Below are 19,473 nucleotides of genomic sequence, written 5' to 3'. Positions count from 1 at the left end.
ATTGGTAGATTAAAGACTGACAGAACTTCTGAAAATGAACAGACAACTGAATCTGCTTTGACAGTTTTGATATTCATTTCTAGGTAAATAAAAATCTTCTACTACTGCAACTGTGATAAGATAGTCTATTCATTCCTCTTTACTAGTCTATGAATTGGCCCAGTGGAGCTACAAAGAAATTCTCCTAAAGGTGAGGAAGGGAAGAGAAAAAAAACCCAAAACTTGTATTGAGCACCTATTATGTGTCAAATACTGTCCTGCATATGCAGTATCTTACTTTTCATTACAACTGTTTAAGATAGGTGTTATTATCCCCATTTTACAGACAGTTTAAAAAGTGAGGTTTGACTGAACAGATTGGCTCAAGGTCAGACACCTAATAAATCTAAGAGCTGCATTCAGTCCTAGGGCTGACTCAATCTGTGCTGTTTCCATTAGTTCATAGCCCTAGTAAATTTTCTTTCTGGTCAAAGTAGCTAGAATACAACTCCTATAGTTCAAGGCATAATTTTTGCTGAATTTTCAGAATCCCTGTATATTCTCTACATCTGTTAAAGTCATTGGAGAAATAAGTAAGAAAGATTAGCATGTGGAACCAAGATCCAAACGAAAATCAGGGGATTCAATGGTAGGAACCCCAATATGGTAGGAACTCTAATGCTAACTTGGATAATGCATATTTGCTGAAGAGAATGTATAAATATCCAAATATATAACATACAAAAATTATTACATTATTTCCAAAAGACCAAGTAATTTATTGCTACTCACCTTTCTGGAAAACATTTTGTGATATATTACCTACATAGTACTACCCTTTTAGAGTAACTTGGGTGTAAATATGAATGACAAACTTACTTGTGAGAAGTCACTCATATATTATTTCTAATAGTCATGTAGTTGTTGGAAGAAAGCTGTCTCTTAACCAAGTAATAAAATACCACCTTACTACACAGCAGAAGATTTTAAATAATCTTCAAAATGTTTATTTTTTGCTTTTCTTTTTTTTAATACAGACAGTGTTTCACTACGTTGCCCAGGCTGGTCTTGAACTCCTAACTTCAAGTGATCTCCTGTCTTGGCCTCCTTCAGTGTTTTTACACATATTTTCTCCTCTGATTACAAAAATGTTATGAGGATGTAGGACAGATTTCTCAATGTTACCAATGTAGAAACGGGCTCTAAGGGGGATGAAGTTGACCAAACTTGAATTTCATAAGTCTCCCCAGTTGATATGACTTTAGTGTTTCTAGCATCACAGTCTAATATGTGAGATTTTAGCCTTTGATGACTGATCTTCAGTTAGGGAATTAGAGTACAGTTTTAAAAGCTTTAACTAATTTTAAGAAAAAGCAAACTCTGGTAAGTAAGCACTTTTTCTTATGAAGCCTGTCAATTTTGTGTTAAGGTAATTCCTCGTAGAAAGCAAATTTATAATAAAACCACATTATTTCAGGTTAACTAAATAAAAGAATAATATGAATTGATAAAACTGAAACTGCAATATTCTTAGGTATTTCTAAGAATAACATTAAGTAATCTAATTAATTCACTCAGCTAGGAGAAATTCTTTTAAGAAAAATGCTTTGAAATACTAAAGTATTCAAGTGTGTTTGGAAGACCTTTCTTCATAGCACAAAAATAAACTTTAGTTCCTGTCCGAATGTTCATAAATTGAAAATTAAGGACATCCAAACTGAAAAGATTTCATTGCATTTTCTTTTTCACTTCAAATTATTAAAACAGCAAATTCAATCAATTTAATCTACAATAGGCTATACAAAATGAATAGTGATAGATACCACGAGCACCTACTATGCCTAGCATTGAACCATGCAATTTATGTTACTGAATGTAATTTAGATGATACACTACATTATTGGAATGGTTTTATGTCAAAGAGCTTTTCTTTAAAACATTTTATACTAATCCTGGTAAACATTTCAATATTATAAAATCTATATATTTGTAAACTAAACTGTGTTGTTGTAGCAGAATTTTGTAAATATGCATATGTAAAGTGTTAGAAAGTAAGTCCCATTACTCTAGATGCAAAATGAAGCTGATATCCATCCTCTCTGAACTAAATTATCAGTGTAACAAAGTGGTTAGGAGCATGGGCTTTCATATTAAACAGAGCTGAGGTCAAATCCTAACTCCACCACTTAGTAGCTATGTAATCATAGGCAGGTTATTTAACTCTCAGAGTCTCAATGGTCCATGTGTCAAAAGCAGATATTACATTTGTTAAATGAGATGTATTAGCACAGAGAAACCAATCAACAATACAAGTTGATGTTAAGGGCTAAATGCAATATAATGGCAGAATAATATTAGTTTTATAAAGTATTCTGCTAAAGCTCATGTCCCTCTTTCTCCTCCTTTCACTGCCCCATGGTACCTCTCAGTTAGGTTCAGTAACTCTCCACTTATCTGGTGGTGGAGCATCCTGGCAACTTCATCTTAACATAGCTTCATGGCCCAGAGTACCTAAAATAGGTGCAATACAGCCTCAGCATTAAAACTGTGCACTTGACCCAGAGGAAAGGTATTTATACTCTCAATCAGCTCCTATTTGCCTTTGTTAGCAAATATTTCTTAATCAACTTGGTTATATGTCATCTCAGAAAGTTAGGAAGGTGGGTGATGACCTGGCACAAGGACAATCTAAACGGGCTGAAAAACTAAAAATCAAACACAGAATTGTATTGTTTCTAGTACAGTGGTGAATGTTCATAACATGTCTTTGCATAATCAAAAAAGCTTACTCAATATCCTCACTTTAAGAATTAACATATATGAAATTTTTAAAACAAAATTAATGATTTCTCTCAAAAAAAAGTTTTTGAAAAGTTTTGGTACAAAGAGCCTTAGTTGTTTAGAAAAGTGAGGAATCATTTTACTGCATTAAATAAATAGAGGCTAGAGAAAGCATCTGTCACCACATCAGCTGTAAAGACAACTCGAGGTAACACAATTTAAACTGAGTTGGTTTTAGTTTTGTTTTGGTTTTGAGACAGGGTTTCCTCTGAGTAGCCAGGACTACAGGGGTGTACTACCACACCTGTCTAACTTTTTTGTTTGTTTTGTGTGTGCATGTTTTTAAGAAACTGGGTCTTGCTCTGTCACCTGGGCTGGAATGCAGTGGCACAAGCATAGCTCAATGCAGCCTCAAACTCCTGGGCTCAAGTGATCCTCCCACCTCAGCCTCCTGCATAGCTGGGACTACAGGTGTGCTCCACCACACTTGGCTAATTTTTAAAATTTTTTGTAGAGATGAGGTCTCACTGTGTTGCCCAGGCTAGTCTCAAACTCCTGGCTTCAAATGATCCTCCTACTTGGGCCTCCCAAAGTGCTGGGACTACAGGCGTGAGTGACTGCACATGGTCTAAACCATGTTTACAGTAGACAAGGCACTGAAACATGGAATAGCTTTGATATAATGGTGATAATGTTAAGCAAAAAAAAAATTAAGTAACTGGATTTCAACTTGTCATTTTTTTAATAGTATATGCCTTCTTATATGTCACAGATATAAGTTGGCATAAGTGAGTCCAATAAACTGTTTTGAAGTAGAGGTCTGTTACAGTCAAAGGACTCATAGATAGGACTTGGAGGTCACAAATACAGTTTCCCTCACCAAAATTATCATGACCCTCTAGCTTTGAAAAGCAGACTACTACTATGTTACAAAAGACAGTACTATAGAATATAATTAGCATTACAAGATAGGACTTAATTTCCAATACTACTACTAAGATGTCTAGTCTTGATCTCTTCTACCCTTCATGGCTCTATGCTATGATAATTTTCCACCTGTAAAATGTTAATAATATAATTTATACTTCTAGAAGACTTTGTGTTCGTCTTTTATATAATTGGTTTTACTAGCATTAAGACAGGAAAAACATAAATTCAGTATTACTACAAATTCTTGCTTAAGAAAAGATACATAAAATATTTAGAAATCTTTCTTATTTCCACAATTAAAATGAAGCAGATATAAATTTCTCTCATTAAGCTGAATTTAATTTCTATAGGCCTGCTTATTTGATACATGGGCTTATGCTTCATAGTTTATTCTTACAATAAAAATATAAAAAACAAGTCCAAATATAAAAGCAAAAAGGTACAGATGTGAAATAAAACTAGCATGCAAGATAATTGTTTAAAACATATTAGGAATGGCAAATGAAATAGAATGGCTAGCAAATTATCAGTTCTCTATGAAGAATACTGTCAGATAATTTTTACTGTAAATATAACCTATCCAATGCCATTAATTTTGTTCTAAGCTTTACTGAGATACAGCTGACACACAATAAACTGCACATACATAAAATATAGAATCTGAGGCTGGGCACGGTAGCTCACGCGTGTAATCCCAGCACTTTGGGAGGCCGAGGTGGGCAGATCATAAAGTCAGGAGATCAAGACCATCCTGGCCAACATGGTGAAACCCCGTCTCTACTAAAAATATAAAAATTAGCTGGGTGTGGTGGTGCACGCCTGCCTGTAATCCCAGCTACTCGGGAGGCTGAGGCAGGAGATTTGCTTAAATCAGGGAGTCAGAGGTCACAGTGAGCCGACATCACGCCACCGCACTCCAGCCTGGCGACAGAGTGAGACTCCGTCTCCAAAAAAAAAAAAAAAAATATATATATATATATATATATATATATATATATATACACACACACACATAATCTGAGAGGCTTTGAAATATGTATATACTCATAAACCATCACCATAATCAAGATAATGAACATGTCTATCACTTACAGAAGTTTCCTCATATTCCTTGGTAATGCCTCCTTTCCAACCCTTCCTACCCTCCATACTCTGTCACCAGGCAACCACTCATTGGTTTTCTGTCATTAGAGATTAGTTTGGATTTTCTAAAATTTTATGTATATGGAATCATATAGCATGTTTTCTTTTGAGTGGTGGGGTCTGGCTTCTTTCACTCAGCATAATTTCTTTAAGATTTATCATGTTATAGAGAATATTAATTTTTGTGAAAAAAAATTCTCCAGAAAAAACACAGGCCCCCCACAAAATGTACTGTGATTTTATAATTTGCTATACCCAGACTTATTAAGTTGGATCTTACTTGAGATGTCAAAACAAACTCTAAAAACAAAACCAGCACCAGGTGTGGTGGCTCACACCTATAATCCCAGCAGTTTGGGAGGCGGAGGCAGGCAGATCACTTGAGGCCAGAAGTTCAAGACCAGCCTGGCCAACATGGTGAAACCTCACCTCTACTAAAAATACAAAAATTAGCCAGGTGTGGTGGCACATGCCTGGAATCCCAGCTTCTAGGGTGGCTGAGGCAAGAGAATTGCTTGAACCCAGGAGGCGGAGGTTGCAGTGAGCTGGGATCGTGCCACTGCACTCCAGCCTGGGAGACGGAGCAAGACTCCATCTCACAAAAAAAAAAAAAAAAAAAAATCAAAAGGCCAATTAGCTGGGCATGATGGAGTCCTAACTACTTGGGAAGCTAAGGCAGGAGGACTGCTTGTGCCCAGGAATTCAAGGCTATAATGAGCTATGATCGTGCCACTGCACTCTAGCTTGTACAACAGAGCAAGACCCCATGTCAAAAAACAAAACAAAACAAAACAAATAACAAACTCCAATTGTTTACTTGTTCATATAAATAACTTGCTTTTTTAGATAACTTAAATTGGTATCTAATCTGGCTTCCAGCTTGGACATTCTAATTTAATGACATCCATAGTACTGTTCAGAATCTTTACTTGTCAGTTTATGCCAAGAATGAAACACTCTTTCCTTTCTAAATATGAATCCAAAAAAAAAAAAAAATCTGTGTTTATTTCAGGTAATTCTAAAGGTGAATTTTTGTTTTGTTTTTCTTTAAATTTTTCTAAATCATGCCTTTTTTTTTTTTTTTTTTTTGAGACAGGGTCCTGTTGTTACCCAGGCTAGAGTGCAGTGGCATTAACACAGCTCACTGCAGCCTCTACCTCCTGGGCTCAAGTGATCCTCTCACCTCAGCCTCCCAAGTAGCTGGGACCACAGGTGCACGCCACCACACCTGGCTATTTTTTTTTATTTTTTGTAGAGATGGGGTCTCGTTATGTTGCCCAGGCTAGTCTCAAGCTCCCAGGCTCAAGTGATCCTCCCACCTTAGCCTCCCAAAATTTTAGGATTACTGGCTTGAGCCACTGTGCCTAGCCAATAATGTCTTTCAAAAGAAATTTAGAATCAAAGTAATAGGAAGCACCCCTAAAGCCCAGATTATAGCCTCTTATTCATTCTACACTAATACTTAAAGGAACAAGAGCCCTTGAAGAAATGAATGATTCCAGGTATGGGGTGGGAAAAGTATGAGGTGAATCCCAGAACATCTTTTGTGCCAAAAGCAAGGAAGCTTTTAAAAATTAACAGGACAATGTTAATAGAACACATAGGAGCCAGGTTGAAGGGGTCACCACTATAATGATTTGAGCATCGAGAATAATAATGATTGTAATCAATTAAACACATGAAATCAGTTGAAATACTGTCATGCATTGCTTAATGATGGGAGTATGTTCTGAGAAATGCATTGCTAGGTGATTTCACAATTATCCAAACTTGAGTGTGCACTTACACAAATCTAGATGGTATAGCCTACTATGCACCTAGGCTATATGAAATAGCCTATTGCTCCTAGGTCACAAACCTGTGGAGCATGTTATTGTCCTGAATATTGTAGGTGACTGTAACACAATGGTAAATATTTGTGTATTTAAACATATATAAACATAAAAGAAGTATAGTAAAGATGTGTTATAATCTTATGGGACCACTGTTGTATATGCAGTCTGTTGTTGACCATAACGTCGTTATGCGACATATGACCATACACTCACACATACACTGAGAATGCTGGAAAAATTACTATCAGCATTTGAAGTGACTACTAAAGGAACTCCTTACTTCGAGAACTGGCAAAGGGAAAGAATTAAGCATTTATTTTCTTTCCAGTAAGAACTGTATTTCATACAGGTAGCATACAGATAGCCCCAATACAGATAGCCCCAACTGATGAGAGGAGAAAGGTCCACTTTACAGAAGAATGCCAGCTAATAATGTTAAAGGAATGACAAAATCCAAAAATCATCATTCTACAACCACTAAAGCAATTATTGATTTAGGAAGGATCTCAAATTATATTAGAACCTACTTATTTAGTGTCAAAGCTAACACTACATACATAATTTTCTGGTTACAAAAGGGGAAAACACAACTCCACAATAGAGGGGTAAGGGTATCATTATCCTAGTTCAGTGTTTAAACTTAGCATCAGTATGGCAGTCATCAGATGTTAAGTGTATCCTGATGTGAAGCAACATGAAGTACAAACATGATCTATGATGTATTCCACCCAAAATATTTAACTTGAATTCAGCCTTTATTTTTTAATTTTTAATTTTAATTTTAATTTTTTGTTTGTTTTTTCTTTTGTTTGTTTTTAAGATAGAGTCTCACTCTGTCTCCCAGGCTGGAGTGCAGGGGTGCAATCTTGGCTCACCACAACCTCTGCCTCTGGGGTTCAAGCAATTCTGTCTCAGCCTCCCGAGTAGGTGAGATTACAGGCATGTGCCACCACACCCGGCTAATTTTTGTATTTTTAGTAAACATGGGGTTTCACCATGTTGGCCAGCCAGGCTGGTCTCAAACTCCTGACCTCAAGTGATTCACCCACCCTGGCCTCCCAAAGTGCTGGAATTACAGGTGTGAGCCACTGAGCCCAGCCTGAATTCAGCCTTTAAAACTTACTTCCAGCTTACAGGAAATATAAGGACTAGAGGAACAAGTTAAATAACACCACAATGCAACAAGACAAATCCAAAAAGTTTGACATTCTGCAAAACAAAGGCAATCTCTTCAAATCAGTGTCATGAAACAAAAGTAGAGGAGGATAAACTAGACTAAAAGAGACTTAAGAGATATAACAACTAGGTGCAATGTATGGTCCTATATTGGATCCTTGTTTAAAAAAAATCAATTGAAATATCAAGGACATTTTGGGGATAATTCAGGAACTCTAAATATGGTCTGTCGATCATATAAAATGGAAATAGGCCAGGCGTGGTGGCTCATGCCTGTAATTCCACCACTTCAGGAGGATGGGGCCAGCAGATCACTTGAGGTCAGGAGTTCAAGACCAGCCTGGCCAATGTGGTGAAACCCCATCTCTATAAAAAAATACAAATATTAGCCAGGCACAGTGGTGCACACCTGTAGTCCCAGCTACTCAGGAGGCTGAGATGGGAGAGTCGCTTGAACCTAGGAAGTGGAGGTTGCAGTGAGTTGAGATCGCACCACTGCACTCCAGCCTGGGTGACAGAGCAAGACTCCGTCTCAAACAAACAAAAAAATAAAATTGAAATGTGCTGTCATGAAAACATAGATGAACAAAGCAAACAGATTGGACTACAGCATATACAATATATTATTTTGGTTAAAAAAATACCTACATGTACACATACGACCTAGAAAAATATCTGGAATGATATACACGAATGCATTGAGTGTGATTTGTGAACATTAGGGTTTTTGTTGTTGTTTTGGCTTTCTGTATTTTAGAACTTTCTGCAATGCACCCCTCCTGCTTTTATAATAATAAAAAGTAGTAGGAAGCCTTCAATAAATCACCTTCTAGCTTTTAGAGGCAACATGTCATAGTAGAAAATATTCTGGACAAAGACTCAGGACATCTAAGTTCTAACTTTGGTCCTGTCACCAACCATTGGGCAAATTGTCCAACCTTTCTTTTTTTTTCCTTTTTTTTTTTTTTTTTTTTTTTAAGAGATGGAGTCTCGCTCTGTCACCTAGGCTGGAGTGCAGTGGCGCGATCTCGGCTCACTGCAACCTCCGCCTCCCGGGTTCAAGCGATTCTCCTGCCTCAGCCTCCCGAGTAGCTGGGACTACAGGCACGCACCACCATGCCTGGCTAATTTTTGTATTTTTAGTAGAGATGGGGTTTCACCATGTTGGCCAGGATGGTCTCGATCTCTTGACCTCGTGATCCACCCACCTCGGCCTCCCAAAGTGCTGAGATTACAGGCATGAGCCACTGCGCCCAGCCTGTCCAACCTTTCTAGTTGGGTTTAGTTTCTTCATCTGCTAAACTGGAATATTTCACAGAATAATAAGTGTAAAAAATTTTATAAATTATACCATGTGATTCTGGAAAAAAAAGATTGTAATATTAGTTATTGTTCTACCGACTGCAGAACTAAGTGTCAGCCAGATACTGTAATTCAATTACTCCTGCTAGACTTCTGAATTACAGTGAGATATCTTTATCTCAGCACTTCCAAGGTGGGAATGCTGGCCTAGGAGTTCTGTCACAGAACCTATTGCTCTTGCAGCCCCTAGTATCAAAACTGATTCCTAGATGACAAAACTTTGGTATACCACAACAGTGCTGTAAGGAACTTCTGAGTTAGCCAGCCAGCTGCCTGCCACTACTGGGACTGCCAACTGTTTTAGCTTTCCTCTGTAACATTCTCATGATGAATTCCCTTTTGACAGGACATCTATCGCTTGTAAGTCCCATGGTTGCTGCTGCTTCTAAATGCTGGTATCTTTGCTTTCATTTTAATTTTCCTTCTTTTCTCTTCAACTTCTCTTGAAAAAGTTTATAACCATCTCCAACAAGAGTGCTTTTTTTTTTTTGTATCAGTGGCAAACAGAGCAATCCATTATATTAGATTTCATCTTTAGATACTCCAATTTTTGTTCTTTGTAGCCAGTATTTATAGTCTGAATCTTTAATTACTGAGAGAGCTTGTTGCCTCTTTGAACACTAAGATCTCCAGAAGGCAGGACTTCAGGTAAATGAAGTGCTACTGTACACATTTTTAACATGGCAACTGGCCAAAAGATAATCATGACTCACAGAGAACCTTTTCAATTTTCCTGATTTCGGCTTCTAAAACTCCAACTCAAATCCTGTAAGTTATTAAAAGCCCATCCCCACCCCTTCTTACCCCTCCAAAAGGAATAACATCACTGACTTATGTGGAACGATGTATAATGCCACCTGAATGTTTGAGTCATTCCCCAGAGGAGAAAGGATGGGACATCCTCCATCTTTTTTGTAACATTTCATCTCTTCCTTTTGCTATTGCCTTTCCCCACCACCTTTGGTTTCGTCTTATCCTACAATTCAGATTTCTATTTTGTGTTGAACTTGCTGCCTTTTTTCACGTTGAAAAGATTACATTTCCCCAAGAGCTAAAAATAAATAGGAATAGAAAAAAAAAAAACAAAAAAACAAAGATCACTTTTAATTGGGACCCAATGACAAAAAGAGACCAATAGTCAATTTAGTAAAATAGATTAACAGACTTACAATACCTTTTAAAGCTTCCGTTTCTATGTCTACTAATGGCTTCCCCACATAGGCAATATCGTCTAGATTATAATAGAGTTTTTTAATGACTCCATCATAACGACTAGTGATGGTAACAGAAGCTTTATCACTTTGAACTTCACAGATGCTATCAAACTGAGACACTGTATCTCCTTCTTTTACATACCTAAAAGAAAAAGAAATGAGACACTTTTACAGAAACAGTCATAAGTACAGATCATATTAAGGATGTAAATACCATGCTGAGTTAGTTCAGTATTCATCTAGCCCAGCATTTACTTTCAGATGGTGTACTAAGAAATGTTTCAGAGATGACTATAATGACTTCCAGAGTCTCTTCAATGTATCTGCAAGAAACACTCAAAAAAATTTTAAGCAATTCATAGTCTATAATCCAAAAATTTAATTAAACTCTCAGGTTTTCTGTCTGACCCATTTATCAGAAAAACAAGTTCTAAAAATACATTTTTAAAGTGGTATTTCCTTCTATTGTCTTACATTACCCTTTTCCAAACTTTAAGGGATGCCCAATACTTCCAGAAGTAAGTTTAAAAAGTGATGTCCTCAATACATATCCTTTGTAATTTCATGAATTTTAGATGGGAGTTCTCCCAGTCTTTCTTCCTAAAATTATTTTAGCCTGTTCTTATATAAAGTCCTTCTAATCCCATAATCATTTTAGGTATACTTTACAGGCTTTTCTAGATCGTTTTGGCAAACAAAACAGGAGGAATGGGACCAAACCTGAAATAATACATCTAATTTTCATTCTAATGGCATTCTTAATGTCTCTAGCCCTTACTTCTGACTTATTGCCAGCAACAGATAATTGTTGTCATTCTTGCTTCTTGTCTTCCTGTCCTAACCAGTCCTCAGCCTATGATAAAACAGCACCCATGACATAGAAACCAGCTTTAAAAGCACATACTTTCACTTCCAGAATGATGGATTAAAGACATCTGAAAATCTGCTCTTCCATATGAGCAACAAGTACAGTGCCAAAAGTTGTTAAAAATCAATTTTTTCAGAATTTTGGCAATCAAAAAAAGGCTTGCAACAACTGAGAAGGATGTATTCAGGAAAAATGGTTGAGTTTTGTAGTATTTTAACTTGCCCAATTTCCATCCTCCTTTCCCTAGCGCAGCAGGAGCCAAATCAGCAGCCTCGCAGCCACTGTAAGGGGAATACTAGGTTTGGATCACCACAAAAAGCAAAATCCCCGGAGAAACTGGCACTACAGATGGTCTCTGACTTTTATAATTTTTCAACTTTATGATGGTGTAAAAGCAACAACTCTTCTGTTTTAAACTTTCAGTATTCAATAAACTGCATAAGATATTCAACAGTTCTTTATAAAATGGACTTTGTATTAGATGACTTTGCCCAAATGTGGGCTAAGGTAAGCGTTTTGAGCATGTTTAAGGTAGGCTAGGCTAAACTATGATGTTTGATAGATTGGGTATATTAAATGCATTTTCAACTTAAGACATTTTAGTTTTGATGGGTTTATGACTTATCCCCATCATAAGTCAAGGAGCATCTGGGTTGTTGATGTTGTTGTTGTTGTTGTTGTTGTTGGTAGAGACAGGGTCTTGCTATGTTGCCCAGGCTAGTCTGGAACTCCTGGCCTCAAGCGGTCCTCCCATCTTGGCCTCCCAAAGTGTTGGGATAACAGGCATGAGCCATCACACCTGGCCACATCTGTATTTTGTTTTATTTGTAACTTTTTGTTTGTAACTTTAAAAAAAATCCTATCTGATTTATAAGACAACCACATTAAGGCAATACTTATAAAACTGTGTTGATGTGCTTTATGATGTTTAAAAATGGAATACTTTCAATGTGGAATGATAATTATTTGTTTTGTTTTGTTTTTTGAGACAGGGTGTTGCTCTGGTTGCCCAGACTGGAGTGCAGTGGTGCAATCTCGGCTCACTGCAACCTCTGCATCCTGGGCTCAAGCCATCCTCTCACCTCAGCCTCCCAAGTAGCTGACACTACAGGCCTGTGCCACCATGCCAGGCTAAAGGAATGATAATTCTAAAAAAGAAAAACAGGAATACATATGACAGAAATAGCAAAAGGAAGGAAGAGACAATAGAGCTATATTGGAGCAAAGTCTTTGTATTCTATTGATATTAAGTTTCTACTAATCCAAATTATAGTGTTTTAAATTAACATGTTAATTGTAATCCTCAGGGCAACCACAAAGAAAATAACTTTAAAATATACAGTAAAAAGTTTACATACTCCAATAAAAAGGCAAAGATTGGCAGAATAGATTCTAAAAAAACGTTCCAACTATATGCTAAGAAATATAATTTAAATTCAACAACACAAATGGTAAAAAGTAAAAGGATTGAAAAAGATATGTCACACAAGGCCAGGTGTGATGGCTCACCTGTAATCTCAGGAGTTTGAGACCAGCCTGGGCTACAAAGCAAGACCCTGTCCCTCAAAAAAAGGAAAAAAAAAGAAAGCAAGCAAGCTAGAGTGGCTATACTATCAGACAAAATAGACTTTAAGACAAAAGCACACATAACATCTAAACTTGTTTTAGAAGTTTGTCAAAGGATTTGTGAAATTTAAATATTTTTTTCTTTTTCCATACATATGCACCCACAAATTCTAAGAATGAGGTTTTATTTACCCTTACCCCAAACCACACTACCTTCTGTTAAATTATGCTTCCTTACATATTCAAATTTCTATTCTCAGGCTTCATTTTATAGAACAGAATTCTGCCCTTTAGCATTTTACCAAGTGCAACACAATACATATTTTTTCCTTAAGTTATTTATGGATATTGTTTGAAATGCTTGTTCCTCAGTGCCGTAAAGAAATAGCAGTTGAACATAAATTTAATTTACTCAGCAAGGCCATTTTTACTTCCTGCAGAAAAAGTACACTCACCAGCAGTTTTGCCACAAGAGTACATGGAACAAAGGAGACAGGGTCATTTATAACCTGACGCATCCAACCTACTGCTGTGTCCAATTTCCATTGGCTGGAATGGGACCTCACATTCTGTATTTGTCTTGATTGGCTAGCAACTTAGCACTTTTTAAAAGAGGCAAAGGTAGAGGAGAACAAAGGAAGGAGGAAGTAACTTGTGGAATGCTGAGAAAGGTAAAAACACCTTCAGATAAGGAAGAGGAACAGCCTACGACCTAATGCTTGCTTGGACCAGTGTAAGCATGCCAGGGCAAATTTTTAGGCTAAATTGTAGGAGCTAAGAACATAAAGTACATTGATTTCTTTATCACGGCTAGCAGATATTTAAGAATGTTAGCACAGGTCTTTGAATAAATTTTGCTTCTAAGAGAAGTTACTATTTATTCCTAATTAAATGAGGAAGAAAGTCTTTGAAGAGGAACCTCTACTTTACTTTTCACAATATGAAGTTAGGAAAAAAAAACAGAATTCAAGAAAGCTCTTAATATTTCTTAAAGAACTTCTGAAAAACTAATCAAATGATTAGTTTCTCATTAAAAGAGCTTTTAGAATTTTATTAGGAATAAAATTATTTCCCCTTCCAAGAGCTGTAAGCCCTATACTAAGCATATGGGTCTAGAGAATAAGAGGTAGAAATTAACAAATGTTTTTTTAAAACAATCAAAAAAAGCTGGGTGCAGTGGCTCATGCCTGTAATCCAACACTTCGGAAGGCCCAGGTGGGAAGATCACTTGAGGCCAAGAGTTCAAGACCAGTATGGTCAACATAGTAAGACCTCATCTCTACCAAAAAAAAAAAAAAAGTCAAAAATCTTTAAAGATTTTTTACTACTGTCTTGGTCTTGAAAAGAAGGTATTATCAAATGCATTTCTTATACATGACATTATTTTGATCCTTTCAACACTCCAGAGGTTGGCAGAGCAAGTACTATTATCCTCATATGACACATTCAGAGACCAAGTGAGTCACAGGTAGGACAGCTAATAAGTTTCTAGGTCAGACTCTTCTGATTTGAAGTCCATTGCTCTTTCCATAATCCCACAGTGCCACCAGAGACATAACCATAAGGTATGTTTATGTTATTACAGTTCTCTTCTAACTTACAAAGCAATAATAATAAGTACAAGAAAAGAATGTTCAGGTGGTTGAACCAGATTCTTAAAAGGATCTTCAATGGTATAAATCTAAGGTGGGAAGTAATCTATTTACTCATGTTAACTGCCACTTCTAAAAACCTCTAAAACTGAGTTCGGTACCCAGAGGTGTTTCTATTTTTCCAGAAGGTGAAAGAAAAAAATGGGGTAGAGGATGAAAGGCTTTTGTCTGTTTCAGGCCCTTTTTTGGACAATTTTTTAATGTTTCAAAATTTATTTTTTGATTCATGACTTTTGGTAAAATATTTTCATCTCTTCTAAACATACAAGTAAACTGTATCAGGTAATGGTAAGTCAAACATACTTACATTCTTACTAAAGTCATTTTCATAACAGTGAAGAGAGCTTAGACTACCTGACAGTTTTAAATCACACTGAATAAAGTACCTTGATGTATGACAAAGTCCTTCACCACTATATCATCAACACAAGGTAATTCTACCTTATTGCTTTTAAAAATGCATTATGTGTTTATAAAGATGTTTCTCAATTTAAATGGATTCCCACTATCCATTAAATAAATAAAAATAAAAAGTTATTTTTACTCAAATTATTTTTAAATTTACTTAAGAGCTTTTTTCAGATTCACTTACCATTCTTTAACAGTTACTTCTCTAATCCCTTCTCCAATGTCTGAGAGCTTGAACTGAACAACCTGTCCACGGAGAGCTTCAAAGACAAATGAGAAATGATCTCATTAAGTATGTAACATATTACTAATATATACTTTCACATCTAAAATTAGAGAATGTTCTCAGGCAGAGGCAGAAATTCTTCCATCTTACAGACAGAAAAACAGCATTTTATAATTTTTAAGAGCATAACCATTATTCATAACCATTAGAGATTTAAATAAATTATTTTACAACACAGACTTACTGGCACTGCCACAGAACTTAATTTTCTAACTTCCAAAATGGTCTGTTATAAGGCTATAAAAGGCCCTACTAACAAATTAATTAAATTTTGAAACAATGTAATGAATAGAAAGTAGAACAAAGATATACAAAGAGAGACCCAGCTAGATATCCTTGTTTTAAGTTATGAAACTATAATAACATGAACAGATTTCTTTTGAATGTATATAACTATTCTTTCTCATTCTTAATGGCTAAAAATCAGGCAGTTCTACATCTAGCAAACTTGATGGAAACTTGTTTGTCCAAACTTATGTTCTGCCACCTTATCCCTAAGTCGTCTCTTTCCTCTTTCCATTTTCTACCCCTTTTCAAATTTCTACCCATCCTTCCTTTTTTTTTTTTGGAGACAGAGTCTCACTGTGTTCCCCAGGCTGGAATACAGTAGACATTCACAGGTGCATAAATGCATACTACAGCCTCAAACTCCTGGGCTCAAGCAATCCTCCTCCCTCCATCTCCTGAGGAAGCTGGGACCACCCACCACACCCAGCTTCTATACCCTCTTTGTAATACTTAGATGCCAATGATACTGTATGGTAATTATTCTCAAAAGAGAAAAGTATTTCTGATCATTTGAAAGCACGTATGGACCCTCCCACTTTTCCAGGTTAACAAATGGCTCTGAACCTATTCAGGAATGCTCCTGTATCTTTAGACTGCTGTTAACCATATTTGCTTATAAAACATATAACAAATTAATTAGGGTTGTAAAATTTTCTTAAATATGAGGAGTTAAATTAGTAATAAAAAATACAAAATACATTTTGGTTATGGAGGTATTAGGTACCTCTTACTTCCTCTCTAGCAAGTTGGGTCCTCTCACAGCTTGCTGATTGGAGTATAACCTGGCAACTTTCTGAATGGTTTAGCATTAACAATCAAAAGCATTAAAAAAAATTTTTTTTAAATCAACATTCTTGATTCCATAAGTAATTCCACTTGCTAAAAAATGGTTACTATAGGGTCATAATGAAGAACTGGAAATCAATCTAAGTAACACAAAAACAAGAAAATATACTATGGCACCTCTATACAAAGCAATATGCAAGGAACAGCAAGAGCATGAAAATGTGATGGTTCATGGCAAGGTTAAAGAACAAACAGTTCTCTATAGCTGAAGATGCGGTATGTGGCAAGAAATCAGCCCAGACTTAAAAGACTTTGTGTACCATGCTAAAATATTTGAACTTCATCCTAAAGGTGATCAGGACCCAGTGGTAAATTAACATGGTCATAAATTCTTTGCAGCTGTTCCCACCAGGAGGCAGAGTCTATTTCACCAGTTCTTAAATCTGTGCTGGGCTGTGACTTGCTTTGACAAATAGAATATAACAGAAGTGAAGTGTGAAGGTTCATGAGGCTAGGCCTCAAAAGTCCGCACAGCTTCTCCCTTCTCCCTTTTGGAATGCTGCCCTAAAATCCTCATGCAAGGAAGTTGATCTAGTCTACTGGAGGATGAGACATCAGGAAAAGGAGAAATGAGCTGCCCCATCGGAAACCCAGCATGAATGGTCAGACACATGAGTGAGACCATCTTGGACTTTCCAGCCCATATGATCCTCTAGCTGAATACAGCCATATTAGGGAGCCTGGGCGTAACCAGCAAGGAAATCACCCAGCCAACCTGCAGAATCCTGAGAAATGATCAGTCCTTGTTGCTTTAAGCCACTAAGTTGTGGGATTGTTTGTTACTCAGCAGTAATTAACTGATATGGAATCCTATTTATAATATCAGATCTGCAACTTTAGGTCTATAAGTTTAGGAAAAAATTTATCTGGCAGGAGTGTGGTAGATGGGGTCGGGGAGTGGGTGGCAGAGGCAAAACAAGGCAGGGGAAGCAGGAGGCTACTTCAGGTAAGAAGCAGAAGTATAGAATTTATTAATTTATTATTTTTTTAGAGACAGGGTCTCACTCTGTTGGCCAGGCTGGAGTGCAGTGGCACAATCAGCTCATGATAACTTCAAGTTCCTGGGCTCAAGTGATCCTCCCACCTCAGCTAGGACTAGCAGCTGACTACAAGTCCATACCACCACACCCAAGTAATTTAAAAAAATTTTTTGTAGAGGTGAGGTCTCACTTTTTTGTGGCCCAGGCTGCTCTTGAACTCCTGGCCTCAAGCAAGCCTCCTGCCTCAGCTTCCCAAAGTGCTGGGATTACAGATGTGAGCCACTCTGCCCAGCACAGAAGTATGTGATTTATATATTTATATACTTTTCAAAGCCATTTGAAAAGAAGACAGATTTAAGAAAAATGTAAGATGTAAAATTAATAGGTTTTGATAATCAATTTGATGTGAGACTAGAGTCAGGATGACTCCAGGTTTCTAGCTTTCCTTCCTCCCTCCCTCCCTCAAGATAACTCTAGGTTTCCTTCCTTCCTTCCCTCCTTCCTTCTTTCCCTCCTTCCTCCCTCGCTTCCTTCCTTCCCTCCTTCCTCCCTCGCTTCCTTTCCTCCCTTCCTTCCCTCACTTCCTTTCCTCCCTTCCTTTCCTTGATTCTTCCCTCCCTCCTGATGGCTCTAGGTTTCTAGCTTCCCTCCCCTCCCCTCCCCTCCCCATCCCTTCCCGTCCTGTCTCATCACGTCCCTTCCAGTCCCGTCCCTTCCTCCTCTTCCTCCTCCTCCTTCTCTTCTTCTTTTTTCTTTTATTTCCCCTCCCCTTCCTTCCTTCTCCTTCTCTTCCTCCTTCTTCTCTTCTCTTCTCTTCTTTTCTCTTCTTCTTACACACGGCCTAACTCTGTTGCCCAGGCTGGAGGGCAGTGGCATGATCACAGCTCACTGCAGCCTCAAACTCTGGGGCTCAGGTGATCCTCCTACCTCAGACTCCTGAGTGGCTGGGACTACAGGTGTGGACCACCATGCTCAGCTGACTTTTAAAAAATTTTTGTAGAGGCAGGGTCTCATATCAATGGTTAAGCTAGGCTAGTCTAGCTTAATGACTTACTGAGTTAGGAAATATCAGAAGGAAAAGAGATTTGTAGAAGACTGAGTTTTGGGGACATTGGAATGGAGTTGGTGAGAGATGTGAGCTACAGCTACAGATTCAGAAGTCTTCAATGAGGTGAGAGTTGAAGGCATGTGTGTAGATGTAGTACAAGAAGAGAGGGCAAAGGATGGGATCCTATGAAAAACTGAAGTTTAAAAGAGAAGCAGAAGAAGAGAAACCTTAATAAGTATCCAGAGAAAGCAGTATTAGTATATGTAAGCAGTATTAGTATATCTAAGCAGTATTAGAGTATGTAAGTACTTTATATATTCTAATTTATTTAATCCACCCAAGTATAAGGATCTTTGTTTTGTGTACTGATATATCCCAAGCACCTAGAGCAGTGCCTTGGAACACAGGTGATCAATAAATATTAATTGTTGAATGAATGAATTCTCACAAGAATACAATTAGCTAAATACTATGATTACTCCCATTTCCCAGATGGTGAAACTTGCTTAAAGTTACACTGCTAGTAATTTGTAGACCAGGAATCCAAGTAGCCTGGAACTGGTGTATCCAGCAACCCAAAGTTCCTAAGTGTTTACAGACTGGACCAGGAAGTTGAAGTATTTACTTGAATGACCTCTGTTTTCTCTGGGAAGTAACAAAAAAAGATCAACTTTAAAAAATGGGAATTTTTGTAAAAGTAGTGAAGGTAAAGTTTACATATCTTAGGCTATAGTGGAGGATGACATAGAAAAACCATGGAAGATGGCTGGGAACAGTAGCTCACACCTGTAATCCCATCACTTTGAGAGGCGAGACCCTGTCTCAAAAAAAAAAAAAAAAAAAAAAAAGAAAGAAAGCAAAAGAAAAGGCATGGAAGGCCGGTGCAGGGCTCATGCCTGTAATCCCAGCCCTTCGGGAGGCAGAGGCAGGAGGATCTCTTGAATCCAGGAGTTTTAGACCAGCCTGGGCACTGTGACAACACCCTGATAAATAAATAAATTAGCCAGGTGTAGTGATGCACACCTGTAGTCCCAGCTACTCAGGAGGTTGAGGCAGGAGGATCATTTGAGCCCATGAGTTTGAGGTTACAGTGAGCTATGATTGTGCCACT

General features: G+C 37.3%; 1 protein-coding gene across 13 annotated transcripts in view; it reads right to left on the bottom strand.

Annotated features, from left to right (window-relative positions):
• DBT (dihydrolipoamide branched chain transacylase E2) overlaps positions 1-19,473 on the bottom strand; it is an 83,550-nt gene that overhangs the window by 37,781 nt on the left and 26,296 nt on the right. For 10 of the 13 annotated variants that reach the window (XR_010146581.1, XR_008548326.2, XR_010146582.1 and 7 more), the window contains 2 exon segments: positions 15,099-15,174; positions 10,381-10,562 (listed from right to left, as the gene is read on the bottom strand). Coding sequence is in view for 4 of the 13 variants with exons in the window: in XM_009425207.5 (XP_009423482.1) it covers positions 10,381-10,562; positions 15,099-15,174 (258 nt within the window). In the remaining 9 variants the exon portion in view is untranslated. 13 annotated transcript variants of the gene reach the window in all.

Source organism: Pan troglodytes, chromosome 1 (assembly GCF_028858775.2).
Source record: "Pan troglodytes isolate AG18354 chromosome 1, NHGRI_mPanTro3-v2.0_pri, whole genome shotgun sequence".
In the NCBI taxonomy this organism is placed as follows: Eukaryota; Metazoa; Chordata; class Mammalia; order Primates; family Hominidae; genus Pan; species Pan troglodytes.
This window is presented reverse-complemented; position numbering and strand designations above follow the sequence as displayed.